At 47.3% G+C, this 20,136-nt stretch overlaps 1 protein-coding gene across 1 annotated transcript in view; it reads left to right on the forward strand.

The window, feature by feature from the left end:
* The window catches only part of SPSB1 (splA/ryanodine receptor domain and SOCS box containing 1), a 46,426-nt gene that overhangs the window by 22,326 nt on the left and 3,964 nt on the right, over positions 1-20,136 (forward strand). Inside the window, exon 2 of the mRNA XM_055000955.1 lies at positions 14,357-15,219. Coding sequence (XP_054856930.1) covers positions 14,526-15,219 — 694 coding nt within the window. The 5' untranslated portion in view covers positions 14,357-14,525. The remainder of the gene's footprint in view (positions 1-14,356; positions 15,220-20,136) is intronic.

A 20,136-nucleotide genomic window follows, 5' to 3' on the forward strand; every position in this document is an offset into this window, starting at 1 on the left:
GAGTGTGCAAGGGAACCACATGGCTTCAAAGGAGGCTGCTTGGTGCATCTCTGCGTGAGCCGTGGGCTTGCCTACTTCCACGTTGAGCTGCGTAGCCAGATCATAGCAGAGCAACCCTGCTGAATAATACTTGGAGGAAACTGAGTGTTCATTGTGGCGTGCCTTTGACATTTCAGTTCTTAAAACAATACAGCTCAGCAATCAGTTTGGGTAACGCTGGTCCCAAACAGGGTTATGTAATGTTCCCCGGCAATCCGTCCTGACCTCTCCTTTTTAAAAAAAGAACGCTCCGTTCTGAGGAAAGGAAGAGTGCCAAAGACTTTTCCTTCCCTTACTGGCTGGGTCTGTGGGCCACCTCTGCCAGCCGTGGCTTTTCTGAAGGCACCGAGCCACCAAGGAAAGTCCGGTCTCGTTCCTTGCACAAAGAGGCAGTGGCCTGGGGGCCGGAGGGGGGGGGAATGCATTTTTCTCTTGGGGTGGGGTGAGGTACCGAAAGCGAACAGCTGCTCCTCCGCCTTGGCTTGTGTCTGTGGAGCTTGGGTGAGTCGTCTCCACTTCTGTTTCCTGTGTTGCTAGAGAGAAGAAGGGTTTTTCCACAGAATTTTTTATTATGTTTTCAAAAAGTTTGCTTTGGTTTTCTCCCGAGCTCAGACTTGAACAGAGAAGCGGAAGTGCCTGCCAGCTTTCTGTCAGCTGTACCTTTTTGATTTTGTTCATCTCGTTCCCAGAAGGTGTTGCGTTGCAGACTACTTTCCAATCGTGGGCCTGGAATTAACAGGCCTCTTTTACCCATTTTGGGGGGTGGCATGTCTTGTAGCCAACTGCTGCCCACTGCTTTTTTTTCCCCCTGGAAAAAGTAGCCCCTGGTCTTATTTATTTCTCTGCATATCTGCTGCAAAAGAACACAGGTGCAGCCTCCAGTGTTCATGATGGAGGCCTGGCCTGGCCTCTATTCTGTTCGGTGTGTTCTTTGGTCAAAAGAGTTTTTTGTATGGAGTTCAGCTTGTGAAATTTGCACACTGAGCCTCAGATTATATGGTTTGGAGTCCAGTGGCACCACAGAGACCAACAAGAATTTCAGGGTGTAAGCTTTTTAAGAGTCAGGGCTCACATCTTCAGACACAAGTAGAAGGGAGTTGTGACTCTCAAAAGCTTGCACCCTGAAAATCTTGCTCTCTGTGGTGCCACTGGACTCCAATCCCACTATTTTACTGCAGACCAACATGGCTACCCACCTAAAACTACTCTGACTATATGGCTTGTCTCAAACAGTACTCCCTCACTAAGGGCTAGGAAGCAAGGCCTTTTTATTTATTTCTCTGCTACAGTATCATTTCAGAATGGCTGAAGCTCTAGAGAAATGGCTTGGCATTTATCCTAGGACTACTTGCAAAGTATAAAATCATTGCCCAGGTCCATACATTTTATTTTGTGTGACTATAGACTAGATTGTGATGAACTTCATTGGATACAGCCCCTCTAAGCTTCCTGGTTTAATGCGGTTGTGTAATCATGCTGCAGGACACTGCATTCAGAACTGGTCAAAGGCAGGACTTCACACCGTACGTAGTTGGGAGATGGACTGCCGCAAGAGTGTGGTGGTTATCCCTAGCTTAATCGAAAAGAGTCCAGTAGCACCTTTAAGACTAACCAACTTTACTGTAGCATAAGCTTTCGAGAATCACAGTTCTCTTCGTCAGATGCGCATCTGACGAAGAGAACTGTGGTTCTCGAAAGCTTATGCTACAGTACAGTTGGTTAGTCTTAAAGGTGCTACTGGACTCTTTTCGATTTTGCTACTACAGACGAACACAGCTAACTCCTCTGGATCTATCCCTAGCTTAGATAGCATTAAAAGGGCAACTGAGCAGATTGTTGGAGAGCCGTGATGGTAAAATAAAACCTCCATATTCAAGAGCAGTATAAATCTGAATATCAGTTGGTGGGGGTGATGATTCAGGGGGCTTTATTCTCTGCTTATGGGCTTTCATGAGACATTTAACTGAAACCTGACTAGATGACTATTCGCCTTATCTGTCCAGGGTGTACTAGTAATACTTGGTTTGCAAGCTCTTCACACGAATGCAGTAATCTTCATACAGTAAGAAAAGGTATTCTCATGTGTTGCAGAGGGGCTGAAAGAGTTGGTGGTATCTAGAGTGCGTCTGTGGGGCTGCAGATTGGGGCAGACCGCATGCACGCACACGCACACACCCTCCGTATGGTTTTGCTGACTTCTTGGAATGCTGATAGCTTCTGTCCTGGAAAGGCGCAATCTAAAGCGTCCATGGCAAGGGGCATGTCTTTTTTTTCCTGCCCCCAGAGGAGTGATTTGGCTAAGCTCCTTCCATGCAGTGTTCCGTCCTTTAAAAGGGACTTTCCTTGCCTAAGCCTTGGCAAACTGCAAAAGCGATTGGCTTCGCAGACCTTAAGTGTGAACACGCAGGCCTGGTCTGCTGTCCTGGTGCGCATTGCTTAACTAGTTGTTGAAATTCCCTCGGCTGTTCGACTGAGGAATCCCAGCAGCGGGTGAAAAGTCAGATCCCGTTGTTGTTTTTTACCCCAGCATGTTGCTCACCCTGCTGAAGAAGAGCCAGGGGGGCTTGTTGTGACACCAGTGCTGTTGTGCTTCCTTTTTGAGTCAGTCACTGAGCAGAATTTGCTGTTAAATTCACCTTAGTACAGAGATGAAGATGAACAACAGTCTGCTCTGATGGACAGTCAGGCTACTTTGTTGAAAGGAGTTGATCTATAGATTGCCCAGCAGCAGGCTTTTCTCCCACCCACCTCCACCCATGGAGGGTGGTGAGAAAGGAGCAAGGCGAGCACATCATGCGGTGTTGCAGCAGGCACCCTCTTCGGTATTTTAGATTTGCATGAGCCTGAGAGATTTTTTAGAGTTCCATGTATCCTGGCACATGAATGCGGGGAGAGAGTGAATGCGTTTGTGCTGCCACTGCAACCGTTCGGGTCAAATTTTTTGCTTTCGAAGGAAGCATCTCAGCCAAGCTTAACCACCAAAACCATCTTGGTGAAGTTGCTTCCGCTGCCGGGGTTGACAGAGGATGGTGGCAGCCTCCTTCTCTCCTGCAAGCTTTCTTCTCTTCTTAGCCTAAGAACCAAAATGAAAACCAGGAACTCACGCAGATCTGAGTTTTCAACACATTCCCTTCATGTCCCTGAAAAACTGGCTGGGCTTGGCGCATAACAATGTGCACTGGGGTCAGCTAGGTGTGCTTTTGATGGCTGCCTGGCTTCTGATGTAGTAGGCAGAAAGATTCTCTACACTGGAAGGTGTGCGCCGGTGTGCGCCGGTGTGCGCCGGTGTGCGCCGGTGTGCGCCGGTGTGCGCCTGTGTGCGCCTGTGTGCGCCTGTGTGCGCCTGTGTGCGCCTGTGTCTTTGTTCAAGATGAAGAGTTTGTGTTGGAGGTGTATTTGCTCAGAGTGCCAAGTTAACTTAGTGTGAAATCAAGTCTGTTGCTAGGCCTGAATTTGGGGAAAGGCGCATAGCTTGCCTTTTGCTTTCCTTTCTAATGGTAGTGGATCCTGGGGCAGAGGAAGGGGCCCTAAAAGTAAAACTCTCTGGACTGTCTTGCTAAGTATCAATGCATGTTGCAGCTCCACTTCTCAGACTAGGATGTATTGAGTACTTCTTTTTATAGGGTAGTAAGGGCAATCGAGGGCTTCTCCAGTGGCTGTTCCTGATTTATGGAATCAGTTGCCTTCCTGACATTATTAGGAAGGTTTCCATTTTGTTGAAAATCCAAGTTGTATTTAAAAAGTATTACTCAGGAGGGATTTTGAGACTGCTGCCAGTTCTTAATTGTTTGTTTTTCTACATTTAATTGTGTATTTTTATTATCATTGTAACCTGCCTTGGGTCTGGTTTCAGAGAAGGGTGGACTGACCTATAAAATAAAATGGGGCGCCCCAGATGTGAGTCTCTGTTTTTGCCGATTGACACAAGCTACTTATGCAGTTGTGAGCAAAGCTGTGTGCTGGGCCTTGCAGAAAAGATCAGGTCCGGATATCGGTGGCAGAACTGTGTTTTCAGTTCATCCTCTTTTGTTTTCTCAAGCAAGTCACTAGCCCTTAGGATTGCTGAGGCAGATTTGCTTGTAATGCTGGGAGGCATTACAAAAGCCATACACAGGTGACTGAATTAGCAGCACTTGGAGGGTTGGTACATGTCCCACGATGAGCCAAACCAGAATAAATTATGCAAAATACATGTACAAGTACTCAGCTTAATTCTTCCTGTGCAGTGTCTAATGCCCTGACTCAGTGAGTTCCCACACTTCACCCTGTGAGAACGGTTTTCGTACAGGATGGACAACACACCTCTCTTCCTTCCACAAGTGATGTGTGTGGAATGTGTTTTCCGTCTCAGTATGTTGGTATGGCCAGATTGCAGCTCCAGAGGTATGCAGAAGTCAGTTTGGGTGTCACCTGGCAAGAGTTATCGGTGATGGCTGTGGGCTGTTCAAAAGCTATCCCACTTGCTGGCTGAGTTCTGTGTGCATTGGAAAAATAGCATTGGAAAAAGTTCTGCCCTATATTACTGCTCGTGAGAATAGATGAGGCTGAGAGATTTAGATAGGCCTAAAGTCACCCAGCGAGCTTCCACAGTAGAGTGGAGATTCGAACCAGGTAGTCCCCGTTCCTAGTTCCGACACCTAGATCAAAAGTTCTGCGACAGCATGAATGCCTTAAACAGCCTGGGTTGAGGGGCATGGAAAGAGCCTTATCAGCTCGGTGGTGTGCCCCTCAACCTGCTTGCCACAACAGGCGGGCTTCTTCTGTGGCAGCCCCTTCCCTTTGAAACTTGCTTTCTAAGCATTTTGCTTGGAATTCTACAGGTGGAATGAAGGCCCTTTGGTCTGCCCAGGCGTTGAGGAATAGTTAATGTTCTGTGTCCGGTTGTTGCTGATCTCGCTGGCTTCTATAATTGCAACTTCTGGCATTATATTGCTGCTTTATCTGATCATCTTTATTTTGTTCTATTGCTTGAACTCCCTCGGAAACTGAAGAGCAGTATTGAAATGCATTAAAATTTCAGTGTGCTTCTGTGGTTGAGCACCTGCTTTGTTCCTGGCGTTTCCAGTTAAAGAGCTCAGGTTGCTGGTTTGGGTAGGGGGCACAGATGCTTCTCCGCTAGGCGACCCTCAAGAGTTGCAGCGAGACAGAGACAGTTCAGAGCAAGATAAATGATCTGATTCCAATGTTGATTCTGTCTCAAATGAAGCTTATCTTTTATTTATAAATCAAAATGTTGTTGTTGTTATTATTATCTATATCCCGTTTTTCTCCCTTTTGAGGGCTTAAAGCAGCATTTCAAATTGTTTTCCCTTCCTCCATCTAAAATCACCACCACCACCACCTCTTGTCTGATGGAAGGAGCTTTGACTCCTGAAAGCTCATACCTTGGAAATCCAGTTGGTCTTTAAGGTGCTTTGGACCCAGATCTTGCTCTTCGACTGCAGACCAACAAGGCTACCTGCCTGAATTAACAACAACCTTGTGAGCCAAAATGTGAGCGTCCAAACGTAGTGTTAGCAAAGAAAGCGAGCACGCAGTGTTTGTCCATGCTTCACACTCCACATTAATTCCATCTCACAAGAGCTCTTTCTGCACATCTTTAGAGGAGTGTTTCACCCTTGGAACTGTGGCAGCTTTCCCCCAAGCATGCACACATTATCGTTTGCCATCTGTGTGCATACTGCTTTGTTTTCTTAACCATTTCTGCATATTTACTGGGACTGCACTTGCTCTGATGTTTGCTTTTGTTGCGGGTTTCCAGTGTAGGGTTGTTGGTTTTTCTGCATTTTCTAGCATAGTATTTGAAGCGTTTCTGAGGAAACTTTCTGATGCTCCCAGTCTTTGTCCAGCTCCCGGAAGCTCTTGCCCTTTCTTCACATTTCCGTTCCGCCGCAGAAACCTGCTTGCAACAGTAGCTGCTTGCAATCATGCATGCAAAAAGTCCCCCCCCCCCAAAAAAGTGGGATGAGTGCTTTTAGTCTATGATGATGAAACTGCCCAACCTTCCTCCCACCCCCTTTTGGGACTGTTTCGAGGTTTTCCTGTGACCTCACAACCCAAGGTAAGCACTTGTGGGTACTGCATATAGAGGATGAGTTGTCGGGATGACTCAGCAAAACACAAACCTAAAGTGGGGGGCAAAATTTGAAACAACGGGCTGTGCGGAAAATGCCAAGGCTGGTTTGCAGCCCAATAGTGCCCCCGACAACGGTAGATGAGCAGAGTGTATTTACATCTGTGGGGTGACAAGTTATTATCCATGGAAAAGTATAGCATTGAAAAAATTGTGCCCCACGTTACTGCTTGTGAGGGTCGGTTAGGCTAAGAGATTATGATGAGCCCAGAGTAACTAGGTGGGCTTCCGTAGCAGAATGGGTAGTTCCAACTCCTCGTCCAACATTTTAACCACTTCACCATGCCAGTTTTCTAATGATGGTTAAATGTAGCACAGGGAAGCGTCTCCCTTGGCTGCAGCAGACCTGTAGCGGAACATCCCCGAAGCATTTGCATCGCAGCACGTCGGTCAGTGTGCATCTCTCTTCCTGCCATCGCCCCAACGTTACCCAGGCCGGGCTGGAGGCGCTTTGGCAGCCTTTGGAAGTTGAGTTCCCCTCTAATTAGCCAGTGCTCTGAGCTGCTTCCAGGCCATCTGTGTGCGGTTCAACCTCAGTCCAAGAAGAAAGGCATAGGGGGGGGTGTCCAATTAGCTGGAGGCCACCTTCCTGTCTTGGAGTGATCTCATTCCCTGGATTTGGCCATTTGGTTCCTGAGGTTCTCGGAAGGCTGCAGACGACAAATCAGAGACTGTTGCTTCGTTCTTGCTCCCTTGAGCAAACTTCCAAAGGCTGTAAAGTCTCACAAGCGAGCTGCCTTGGTTGTGGGCATTCTCGTTGGGTGTGTTGTCGTACCACCGTCCAGCTTCGCAAGTGGTTGAATCCTTATTTGGGGGATTTGGGGAAGGTATTAAGGGGAGGTTGCAGGGATGGCCGTAGTACCTAGGAACCGTTGGGATGGGGATATATGCATTACATCTTGGGTCTATAGCCCTTGCAATCTCTCCTTGGATTGTCTCAGAGGCTTCTGCTCACTCTAAACCATACATGGGATTAATGACTTGATGCACCACTGATGGTGTGATTGTGGAAAAGCGAGTTTATGTGCCTAGAAAGCTGTCCATGTCAAGTCTGCCTCTTTTCCTGATATCATGGAATGATAAATGTCAGACTGTGGCTTGCTAAAAGTTGTAATCCAGTCTGCCCCTTGCTATAAGACAAGAGTCCATAGATTTCAAAAGGCTTTTACTGATGATAAACAACCCTTGGAGTACACATCTCAAATTCATTGATCTGAGCTAACATGAAACATTGTTATGAATGACAAGCAGTGGTGAAGGTACAAAGTAAGAGATTCTCCTAGGCCCCATCCTCCCCGCATAGTTCTCAAAACAATCTTCTAGTGTGTGAGAAAACGAAAGTTTCCCAAGGTTGAAGGTACAGTGTGGAATGTAGACAGAGCCTGCCACCTGCAAAAGAGAAGCTTACAATACAGACAGAATTAAAATGGAGTCTCTTCAGCTGAAAACAAGTTAGATCATGACACGAGAGAGTCTGAAATGGCCTGATGTTTGGTCCATAGACTCTATTCTTTGCCAGGGTTCTCCAGAGTCTTTGGAAGGCCTTTCCCAGCGATTGCGTCCTAAGTTGGTCAAAGCGCAGAAGCCAGGATTGAACTCGGGCTGCGTCAGCTGCACTGCCGTTTGGAAATGGCCCTTCTGCATCCCCTCGATACAGCAGGAAGCCGCACCTGGTATGTCCCTGGATACAAAGCTTGGCACTGGGGAGCGCTCTGACCGCTTTGAAAAAGACCGCAGTTGATTATGCTGTTGCCCTCACCCTCTGAGTGCAGGAGCACTGTGGATTACGCCGCTGCACGAGTATGAAATAAAAACGTGAACACGGGAATGCTTGTCGCATGAGCGTGATCGTACACATCGGTTTGGAAACATTTAGTTGCAGGTGGAGCAGCATTACTGACACTTCAGTCACTCCTCTTCCATGTTTTTCCCCCCTGGCAGAATGGATTTCCTGAAGGTAGGGGAAATCCAGTGGAGAACGTTCATTTGAGAACTATCTGATATGCTCGTATGATGTGAGTTGGGAAGGGCATTCCAGGGCGGATAGTTTAATAAGAGTTGTTTTGTCAGGGCCTGTGAACTTCAGTCCCTAATTAATTGAGAAATGGAGTCAGGTTTGGGGAACACGGGCCAGCCACAGCTGTTTTCTAGAGCCCTCGCCTCTGTGGCGAACCTTGTGGGGCGGGGAGAGGCGAGCGATCAGCTGGTATTTGTGCATGACGGCAAGAGGAATCTTCCATCTGTGAAGGCAGCGTACCTTCGAAGTAGCTGTTGCTGGTGGCGAGGAAACATGGCTTTCCTGGCTAACTTTAAAGATTTCTCAGAAGCATGTGTGGACAGACCCTGGTAGTAAATGGGAAGAAACTGTGCAGGCCTCATTTAATAATTTTTATTTTAAGACTTAAACAGGCTTATAGGCCTCTTCTCCAACAACTAGTAGCTGTAGAAAAGAGCAAGAGTCTAGTAGCACCTGTAAGACTAACAAAATTGGTGGTAGGGTATGAGCTTACGTGAGCCACAGCTCCCTTCAGATACATCTAGAATGTGAGTCCATCTGTCCTTATATCTTGGAGACTGGTGTGGTTTCAGATGTTGAATGACAAAAACCGGTGACTGACAATAGCAGGTGTGATTGGATAGGGTGGGGTATGTAGAGGGGTGTGGGGGGCGGAGAAATCAGCATTGGTAATGAGACAGGAAACCTAGGTCTTGATTCAGTCCAGAAGAATGCATTGTCCTGAGCTTTGTTATCAGTTGCAATTCAGCAGTCTCTCTTTCTAATCTCCTTTTGAAATTCCTCTGCAGGATAACTGCTACTTTTAGGTCAGCTAGCTATGATTGCTAGATAGGCCCCCCCATGCTCAGAAGCAGTATATCTGATTACCGGAGCCTACATGCAAAGGAGGAGCAACTTCTTGCATTGCATGTGAGCTGCTTGTAGGAATAGGCTGGCTTCATTAATAAATGGGAGCATTGCTTGAATGGAACTCGTTTGACCTGGCATCCTCTTGCACCAGCTGTGAATCGCTTGGGACAGTGCCTGTATTTTGTTAGCCAGAGAAGAAGATTCACTTGGCATTCACCTGGAAGTTTTTCATGCTGCCTGCCAGCATTTGGGTTGTGTGTGATGGGGGGGGGCATTGCTGATGCGGCTTCCAGGAAGCATGAGCAGTTCTCTCTTCCTGCCAGTTATCTGTTGTGTAAACAACTCTCGACAGCCATCCCCACCCCCATAGTTGCGCTGGCAGCCAAAATCGTTGTGTTGGGGCTTCAGGGTGCCAACCAGCTAGAGGGGGCACGAGCTGAAGTCATTGCAAAACTCAGCAGTGTTGTCCTGAACTCTGGACTCGCTGGCCAGAATACTGGAAGGTGAGGTGTGGCTTAGTCCTGTGAGTAAATGGGTCAAACTTCCAATGTTAGCTGGACAATCTCAAGACTGACCAGGGTGGGTAGGGCTGATGTTTTTTCTATCTCTTCGGCCCAAGTGCAAGTTGACGGGCGCCAAGTCCTGGCTTGGAGTCCTGCCCTGGGAAGGCTTTTGCCCAGATGGCCGTGTTGGACTAAGGAACCGTTCTGCATCCCCCTCCCACAGGGAAGCGTTTCCTCCTGTCGAAACAAACAGCTGCCATTCATTGCTATGGAGGAAACGGACGGCGCTCATTTAGGTGGATTGAGGTTCGGCCAGCCCGTGTGTTAGTTTCTGCCATGTAGAGAAGAGCAGGCCTTCGTGTTTATCGACTGCAGCCTGTTTCCTTCGCCCCGTAGAACTGAAGGGGGGGGGTTGTAAAGAGGACATTGGGGGCATTCTTTGTCTCTTCGAGTTGTGATACTTGTGCGATAGGCAGGAAATAGTTTGTGACACATGTTTGTATCCAGTGGTGCATGTGACTGTTGAAATCCACGCCCTGGCTCTGCACGTGGTTGATTGAGATATTGATCCTGCACTTCTTCCCAGGAACACAGGACAGTTTCTCTGATACTTCCCTCCATCTCATTCTCACAATAACCCTGCAAAGTAGGCTACACTCAGATGTGGGGACCAGCCCAACATCACCCGCTTGAGTTCTACGAGTAAAGCCTGATTTCAGCACGTCGTAATTCTTGCATATCCATTAACCAAAGGCCTGAGAATGTTAAAGCGGCTTCTTAACATTGCTCGGTTGCTGCTGTAATAAAGTAATCATATTGCCTGTGGCTGTGGCTCTCGGTCCCCTCATATAGCCCCTTTCTGCTTTTTTTTCCCCGCAACGTCCAGTTGCTTTTGAAATATATTCTGTGTTTTATATGAGGTCTGAATCACTCCAGATTCTTTCCATGCCAAATGAAACCTTGGTCATAAGTAAGCGCTGTGACTACAGCTGGCACAGGCTCTGGGCGATTGCCTCACTCCAGGAAATGTTTAAAACAACAAATTTTTTTCTTAGAGAGCGAGTTCCCACCCTCTCCACTTTTTCATCCCCCCCCACAGCCCCCTCGGTCTGGCGTCTTTGCCGCACAGAAGGTCACTTGTGTAGAGCCCTCTGAAGACTGAGCCGCTGGGCTCTCCTCGTTGCGGCATCTTTATTGGCGATAGAGCAGCTGGAGTCCTTTGGGGCAAGTTCGTATTCTGCTGCCGATCCGAAGGAAACCCATCCTTCGAGAAGTTGGGGGCTTCGGTCTAGTCATTGCCTTCTGGTCTCTTGGCAGGGCTCTCCATTGGTCAAGAGGAGCCAAGCAGTGGGACTGAAACTCTTTGACTTTTTTAATGCACACCTCTGGCTTAACACTACTAACCCTTCCTTTGCAAGTCTCCTGCCAAGCAGAGCAGGAAAGTGAAACCAGAAGAGGCCAAGGCACACACTGATTTTACTTGCCTCTTCTGCTCTGGCTATGCTGAAATAGCATTAAAGGGTTTCCCCCTCCCCCTTTTGTGGCCGACTGTTTGGGAGGCCTGCTGGCTTAAGCCTTCACGGTTGGTATTCCCTAGGCCTTTCGGTGCCTGGCTAGGAAATTGTATTGTGATACAGCGGGTGGGGGACAAAGGCCTGGTTGGAAAAGAGAGCTGGGCAAGATGTGGACCTGCTTCTTTATGAGGGCTCAGGGTGTGACCATTCAGCCGTACGGGACTTGTTTCAGTGATTTTTGTGGTGGCCTTGGTTTGTGGGATGCAACGTCTCCCGGCCTTGGGAGAGTTGCCAGAATCCAAGCTCGTGCTATTACAGAGGACGTCGTAGTATTGACACCCAAGCCGACTCAGTGACTTCAGTCTATTTTGTGTAGTTTTGCACGTGGGAGGTCAACCTTGGTGTTGGTTGGCAATACGTGTTGTTTTAAATGGGAGAAGGACCAGGAAGCGTTTGTTCCGTGATTGGGCGGGAAGTCACTGGAAATGTGCAAGCGGCCCCCAGGTTTCAGTGTGTTCTTTGAGGGGGTAACACTGCGTTAGCACCCTCATCTGATGTTGTTTTAATCTCATGTCAAAACACTATTAAAGTATTCTTCAAAGTGGTCATCAGCCTTGCCTCTGAGTAGGTACAGTCTACCTTATTCTGAGTCGCTACAGCAGTTCTTGCAGGGACTGAAAACCTGCATCTCTCACGTAATTAAGAAATGTTACTGGCTTGGGGAATGCGAATAAGAGTAGTTTATATTTTGAATAGTGTTCATGAGTCCATGTCTGAACCGTAACCCTGTGTTTGTGTGTGTGTGTACACTAATCTGTAGTGGAAAAAGAAAACTATATACAAATACGGCTCAGTTGCACCTTCTTGGCAAGTTTCTAGACCTCAAGATTCCATAGAAGCTACAGAACATTTCTATTTCCAATCAGGCTTGAAGTTCTAGAAACTAAGCTTGCATGTTAAAAAGAAAAAGAGCTCATGTGCAAATTAGGAATACTTGAAAATGGCCTGGTCATTCTTGGAATGGATGAGTCGGCTTAGCAAAGCAGAAGGCCTCTTTATATGTGGGGAAGAGACGCTGGCATTGGTGTTAGAAAGATAAACTAGCTTGGGTGAAGGGTGGGGCGCCTGCATCGTGCAGTTGGAGCGGCAGAGTGGTGTCTTTGTGAAGCCCAAGGGAGCTTTGTCACGGGAGGCCAGGCAGCCAGGGAAGGTTGGCTTAGCAGCCAAGCCAAAAAAAATTACCCGAAAGAAGGAAATCTAATGCTTATTGCTGTCCCACCCTACAAAAGAGAGAATGCTTTCCATATTAGAGATGCACAGAGCGTGGCCCTTCCGCTGCCTTGTGAGTGTGAGGTACTTGTCTGTTTTCTGGTATTCAGGCAGCCCTTGGAACACACTGCCACAAGATACAGTGACGGCTCCCAGCTTAGGTGGCTTGGATGATCAGCAAGACACTGCTTCAGTCCATCTTCCAAACTGCATTAAGTGAACAAACTCTGTGCATGACTCCATGTGCAGTTAAACTTCTGACTCTTGCATAAATACCTTTCTTTGGTGCCATCTGAAACTTCGCATAGTTACCTTTAAAAAAAAAAACCTTGGTCTTGCTATGGCTACAAAAAGCCAAAAGCATTGGTGGTCCAGTGCAAGTGTTGAGTGCAAAACCTGCATGTGCAGTGGCAGTGAAAGTCATGGGAGTTAAGGATTATTGTGAGGTGGAAAAAAGAAAATCCCTGGACCACATTTGGAATGCTGTGCATAATGAGTCCTTCTGGATTCAGACCAAGGATTTATTTGGTCCAGCATCCCATTGCCAACAGCAGCCACTACAGTGAATGGGAAGCTCAGAACTGGAGTAGACAAGGCGGTGATAGACCCTCAGCATGCATCGCTACAGTGTAGACTGTGTTTGTGGAGGCTCTATTCTGAACTGCCGCATTTCTGTTCAGCAACAGGAGTGTACAGTGTACTTCTTGGGTGACTATATTTACTGAGAAGTCAGACCTGGGAAATAAGGCAAAAAGGGGCATCAATTTTTTAAAAAAATATACAGAAATTATACAGCACCTTTCTGCCTTCATCACAGCCACCAAGGAGGCTAACGGATAAAAAAACCCATACATAATGAAAACACATCGTAAAAACCATTAAAACCTAACAATCATTTGTTTTTTGCCATTAAATTGTAGTTGAATTATGGAGACCCCATGGGCTTTTCAAAGCAAGAAAAATTCAGAGGTGATTTGCTATTGCCCGCTTCTGCATAGCAACCCTGTACTCCCTTGGTGGTATTCCTTGGTGAGATCTGACAAGATTGGGTGAGCGTGGGCTGTCCAGGTCAGGGCAAACATCATACACATATGTAAACACCAGAGGAGTTAGCCATGTTAGCCTGTTCTAGAGAGTCCAGTAGCACCTTTAAGACTAACCAACTTTATTGTAGCATAAGCTTTCGATAACCACAGCTCTCTTTGTCAGATGCATCAGCAGCTTTCGAGAACCATAGCTCTCTTCATCAGATGCATCTTTATATCAGATGCTACTTGGCTCTCTACTAATATGTAAAAACGACAGTTAAAACGGGGCAGAAAGGAGGGATGAGTGAGGGAAGGCAAACAGACCAAAAAAAGTTTTCACCCCTTGGCTGAAGATGGCAATGGAAGGGGACAAGTGAGTCTCTCTAGGGAGAGAATTCCACAGTTGTGGTGCCATGACCAAGAAAGCGCTCTCCCAGGTTGCCACCCGCCTAATCTCAGAAGGCGGGAGCACCTGACGCAAGGCTGAGTGTAGCAGTCGGGTTGGCTTGTAAGAGAATAAGGGTCCTTTAGGTATTGATGCTTGGGACGCTTCATTTGAGCTTTCGCGCTGCATCAAGAAATGCTGGTCCCCCAAATTCACAGGAATGAACTGAATCATGCCCACCTCTTCTTTCTACCAAGAAACCAGACGGGGAGAACTTTCCTGATGGTTGCTGGGCAACTGGGGAATGCGCCTTCCGAGCCCCCCTTCTCCCCAGGCAACGGGCCTTTATGATAATCGGGGCTGTGTTTGCAGAATGTAGAACCTCGGAATTCTTCTGTGCTGTGGAAGGTAGAAGTTAGTGGCCTGAAACAAGCCAGGACTGCCTTCCACTTGCTGTGGTCAATGGGATGCTGTTGGACGGAATGGGAGGGGGGGAGTTGAGATCACCCACTCCGGGCGAGGGAGACAAACAGGTTGTGTGTATCTTGAGGGGCTGGGCCTGGTGCTCTTTTTAATGTTTAACTCTTCCTTCTGACTTGTTTTTCTTTTTATCCGTTAGGCAACCCTGACTGGCCGCAGTACCGCATCAGAGACTCCTAGCAACCTCCCGGCCCTCCCCCCCCCCCATTTTCTCCCAGGCTTGGATGATAGCAGGGGACAGCCGAAGCAAAGTCGATTGATGAACTCGGCCCCTGCCGTCTATAAATAGGTAACAGACGACAGTAAGGATGGGGCAGAAGGTCACTGGCGGGATAAAGACTGTGGATATGAGGGACCCGGCTTATAGGCCGCTGAAACATGAGCTTCAAGGACTGGACTACTATAAGCCCACCCGGTTGGACCTCCTATTGGACATGCCACCCGTCCCCCGTGAGGTCCAGTTGATGCACTCGTGGAACAACGATGACCGCTCGCTCAATGTCTTTGTGAAGGAGGACGACAAGCTTATATTTCACCGGCATCCGGTGGCCCAGAGCACGGACGCAATCCGGGGCAAAGTGGGGTACACACGGGGGCTCCACGTGTGGCAGATAACATGGGCCATGCGGCAGCGGGGCACGCATGCTGTAGTGGGTGTGGCAACAGCAGATGCCCCCCTGCATTCCGTCGGGTACACAACTCTAGTCGGGAACAACCACGAGTCCTGGGGATGGGATCTCGGGCGGAACCGGCTGTACCACGATGGGAAGAACCAGCCAAGCAAGACATACCCTGCCTTTTTGGAGCCGGATGAAACCTTCATTGTTCCTGACTCCTTCTTGGTGGTGCTGGACATGGATGATGGAACGTTGAGCTTCATTGTGGATGGGCAGTATATGGGAGTTGCTTTTCGGGGACTTAAAGGGAAAAAGCTGTACCCGGTTGTAAGCGCCGTGTGGGGCCACTGTGAAATTAAGATGCGTTACTTGAATGGACTTGACCGTAAGTACCTTATTTCAGAGACTGAAAGTGGCTTACATCCTGCTCCTCTCCTCCATTTAATCACAACAACCCTGTAAGGTAGTTTAGGCTGAGAGTATATAACTGGCCCAAGGTCACCCAGTACATTTCCATGGCAGAGTGGGGATTCGAACCTAGGTCTCCCAGTTCCTAGCCCTGAACTCTAACCACTGCACCACACTGGCTCTCTTGCTGTGATGATAGTTTTTTCTTGCCCTTCCTTCAAGCCGCTCAGGGCAACATTGTACGATTCTTCCAGCCTGTAGAGCCACTTAGTAATGCCAGTTTAGAGCCAGTTTATAGTAAAGGAAGATCAAAAAATGCAATGGGCGGAAATCACACTTACCTCCAAATCTGGATACCTGGTTCAAAAAAATATGGGAACAACTAATAATGGAAAAAATAAGTGATAGAATACACCTTCTGGCAAACCCCTTAGGAACAACAGATTTCTGTGTGAAATGACAACCTCTTTTTAGATTTCCTAAGAACGATCTACTGTTAACAAAACACCCTTACCAAACAATTTTTAATCAGGAAATTTAAGATTTACAATAATTTTTAGGAAACTTAATTATGAGAGTTTATCACTTTAAGCGTATTTTATTGTCTTTTTAAAATCTTTCACGTATAAAGGTTGTATAAATGTAAAGGGAAAAAATGCAATGGGTGTTTCATTGGTGGTTGATTGGTTTAGCCAATTTTCCAGAAAGGTATTTCCCTAATTGGAAGCAAAGGGCTTGAATGATTAGTTTTCAAAGCTTTCAAGTACATTTCATTTTCACCCAAACCGGCTTCCGCTTTCCAAACTCTGAGCCAGCAGGAAAATGTTCTGTTGAGAAATTCAAATTCCTGTGAGCTCCCAAGAACTCAGTCTCAAAGAGGCTGCCTGTGAGTCTCTGTATGACTTGAGGTTCTTTTTTTGCTTTCTTATGATCGGCATAGTTTTGAGCTGGCTCATATTTTGGGGTACAGCTATATCATTGAAATCTGTCCTAATTCTCTCCAGCGGAGGTTCTGTTCTTGCAACCCAAAAGGATTGGGTCTTCCAAGCAAGCGATCTGGCCAGTGCAACAAGTCATGCACAAATATAAGATCATATTCCAAATCATATTTGCAGCAAAAAACTTTTGGAGGGGGTGGGGCAGCTAAGTGAGCTGTGAATTCAGGTGTAACTTGCTAAAAAACAAACACACATGCCTGGCCTGTGAGAAGCTGGACTGCTGTGATGACCAAGAACTGCTTTTTGGCTGCCTTTATTTTTCCTAGCTCGTCTGAAAAGTCCCTGGGTTTTCGCTGCTTATCTGCACATGGCAGAGGAAGCTACCCCTAGCAAGAAGGGAGGGGTCTTTGTGCAGGCAGCATCACGGCCCTCCAGGGTGACTCGATTAAGGTCTGGTCTTCTGGGACTTGCAGGCTCATCTGCTTTTCAGCTTCTTTTCTTCTCCCCCCGCCCCTCCCCGCCTTGGTGTGTGGCAAGATCTCATTTCTGTTCCCAGCTTGTCCCAGCTGTAAACACTTAAATGAACATATTGACTTTTATTGGTCTCCGGCAAATTACAAATGGGTTTTGGCAGAAGCGCAGACACAACCTTGTTTCTGGAGAAGCAAGGGGGTACAGCTCAGTTCTGCAGCCCAGCTATTTGAACAAGTGGCAAAGCTGTACAGAAGTTTGTAGGAAGCACCCTTGGGGCCAGATTGAGCCAAAGCCCTATGCTTTCCTCCGCAAAGCGGGGCTTGAAGGCAACAACTGGCTTTCAGAGATACATTGGCTCTGAACATGGAGGCTCTATTTGGACCCATCGGTGCCTATTGGCCATCATAGCTATCGTCCATGACTTTTCTTGATTATCTTTTTGGAGCCGTGACAACTACATCCTGGGCTGTAACATCTATAAATGATGTATTCTGTGACTAAGTGCCATGTGTAGTCTGTGCTGTCTAAAGATGGGCACGAACCGCGGAAATTCCGAACCTTATGGTTCGTGCTTCATCGTGTTTCACAAACTTTCACAAACTTGCTCCTGTTCATGAACTGTTTCATGAAAACATCACTTCCGGGTCAGCAAAGAGCCCATCCCCCCTCCCATTGCCTAGGAAACTAACTGATCGGTGCCAGGCTGTCTGCAGTGACAACCCGAAATACGAACCAAAGAAATTGGGCTAAAATTCCTCACAGTTTGTAAGAAATGAGCTCCCAAGAACCGCCGCTTTGTGAACCACGAACTGGCCTGGTTCGTGACAAGCTTTGGTTTGTATTTGATTCGTGCCCGTCTCTAGCGCTGTCCCATTTTGTCCATAGTATTAGAATGGTTTTCTCCAATCTGTACTACCCACACGTTTTCATGCTTGTGTGTAGCTTTGAGCACTGTTTAGGTTAGGAGTACCTAAAGACTTCCAGTTGCAGATTTCCTGTGTTCTGTGGCTTGGCCCTCTACCCCGGGAACCATTTGCGCGCTTCTTGAGGCCTGAAGGGTCATATGCAAAGATATGCAAAGTTCATGTTTGTATGCAAAGATCCCAACATGTTTATAACACTTGGCTTTGCTATGGCCTGTTCAGCATGCAGAGAAGGTATACTTGTTTCGTAGAGCTGCAATGCTCCTTGAGGTACATTAGTGGGTGTTGCCGCTCTCAGAACTGGCTAGCCTTGCACTCGGTCCCACTGTGTGAATGTGCCATGTGTGGGCTACCTCTTGGAAGCTTGAATGTCAGGTTAGTTTGGCTTTAATCTGTTGCGGTCTACTTTAGGGCAGAAAAACATGGGCTCTGCTGGTATATATGAAGCAAGACTGTATTCAGCATCTCTTGCCAGTTAGGGCAGAAGTCCTCTGTATTAAGACATCTAAACAACCAAAGTGGTTTACAGGATGAGACCAAAGTCTACCCGGGCCAGCATCCTTGGCAGGAATGCCGACAGATATTTGGTTAGCCTCCACCTTCTGCCTACTGCTGCTTGACTGTTGGCTGCCTAGTGTTGAGGGAAAGAAATTCTGGACCAATTTACGGTTTGCTCCGTGATTGTTGTTTTAACAACCCCAAAGCTGAGAGCTGGAATCTGAGAAAGAATTTCTGGTTTTGGTTGAGCAAACATTGTGAGTAGGGTGCAAAGAGTAGATATTTCCCAACATCGACAATCTGTAAGGCTCTGTCCAAAGATAAAATCTTTGGGCCTTGCCCATAATCATAAATCAAACATGGACCCGCAAAGGGGAAAGTCATTGAACCAGGATACCTTGCTTCAAAAACATCTGTATTATCCTGATACCTCCCTTTCTACCCCTTTGCTCCTTAAATCTGGCATGTCTGTGTAGTGGCTGACGGTAGGTGCGCAGTGGGGAAAGAATGTCCGTCCAGACAGGATTTTGGAACTCCACACAGAGCGCAGTCTTTGCATGCAAAATAAGTTCCAGGGTCCAAAATCCTTGGCTGCATTCAGATGTTGCAGCGAGCCATGTTCTATGTAAAAGTCTCTGGTTAGCCTACCAGACGCAAGCAACAAATCTCAGTCTGTGTGTATAAAAACCTTGTATCCTCTCCTCTTTCCAGAAGGAAGGCCCTTCTCCCAGCTCTGTGGCCAGATATCCCTTTAAAAGATAGCACTGATCGAATGGGTACTAAATGTAGTTAGTACTGCAAACACTGGTTTGAGATCCCTGTGGGGTGCCAACCAAACCCCTCATTTTGAGGGGTCACCTGCCTTCGAGTGTTACAGCTAGCTGGTGTTTAGCATAGCACAATGTCTGGATGCCTTAGGGAGCCCTGTTTAGCTCTACGGGAGCCGTTGGCGTTGACAAGCCAGGACTGAACATGGAGCTGGCGTAGACTCCCCGGTGGACGCGAGATCTGATTTCGCCGATGACTTCATGTTTCAAAAGCTTGCAGCCTTTTTTCCTTTTCCAAGCTGGAACCGCGGTCGTTTCTGATCAATGCTTATGTCTTGAACTACCTCAGTGGAAAATCCGTCTGGGGAGGAAACTGTAGCTGGAAACAGGTCACCACAGTGTAGTTTGCCCAGAGAAAGGAGTTTTTATGACCCTTCTCCATGACGTCGGCTCAGGGCGGCTGTGCAGGTGTCCCGCAGGCAGAAGCTCTTTCAGGAAACCTTCGGCAACAGGATGCAATCTTCTTCGATTTCTGCCATGGGACGCAGTGCCGTATTTGACAACGGCCAATACTTGCAGCTGGTTCCAGATTTGGTCTGGCTTGTATAATGCTGTTCGCTACACTAGTATAGTGTAAGTGGGAACTACAGAAATGAGTTTAAGTCCCAGGGCTATGAAACTAATTGCCGAGCAATAGCTGGGTTGGTGAGAATCTCACATGCACTGCAAAGAGCAGGGAGGTTAGAATGGGATTAAGTCAGCCATCATGCATGGCTGTCTAGAAACATGAAGGCAGCCTATTTTAAGTGGCCTGTGTGCTCTTCACAAAAACACCTATCCGTGGGGAATGGTCTGAGAAGTGTTTTCAGTGGCTTGCGTGAATTTGCTCTTAGTCTTCCAAGTTTTGCAAGACATTCCCCCTTGTTTTTCATGGTATAAGCCCCTGTGGACAAGAGCCGGCTTCGTCCAGTCCAATGCACTGCAGTACCCTGTAAGCTTTTTCTACAATAAATACTGTATGACTAATTTATTCTGTTCAAGCAAGGCTAGCTAGAGAGGGAGAGTCTGTTAGAACGGCATGGAAGCAATTTTTGCAGGAGTGCCGTGGGAAAAGGCATCGTAGCATTGGCTCCTTGTGGCCTTCCATTTAAAAAGAAGTAGCAGCAAGCCTGAAGCCTCTCTTGGCTACAGAGAGAAGCTTGAATTTGTGTGTGCAGTGCCCATTGCTGACTCTTGAACAAAGGACGCTGGCTTTCATGGAGTAAGGCAGTAGAGCTGTGTAGATAAGTCTTTT

The sequence above is a fragment of the Eublepharis macularius genome, chromosome 17 (assembly GCF_028583425.1).
Source record: "Eublepharis macularius isolate TG4126 chromosome 17, MPM_Emac_v1.0, whole genome shotgun sequence".
NCBI classification, from domain to species: domain Eukaryota; kingdom Metazoa; phylum Chordata; class Lepidosauria; order Squamata; family Eublepharidae; genus Eublepharis; species Eublepharis macularius.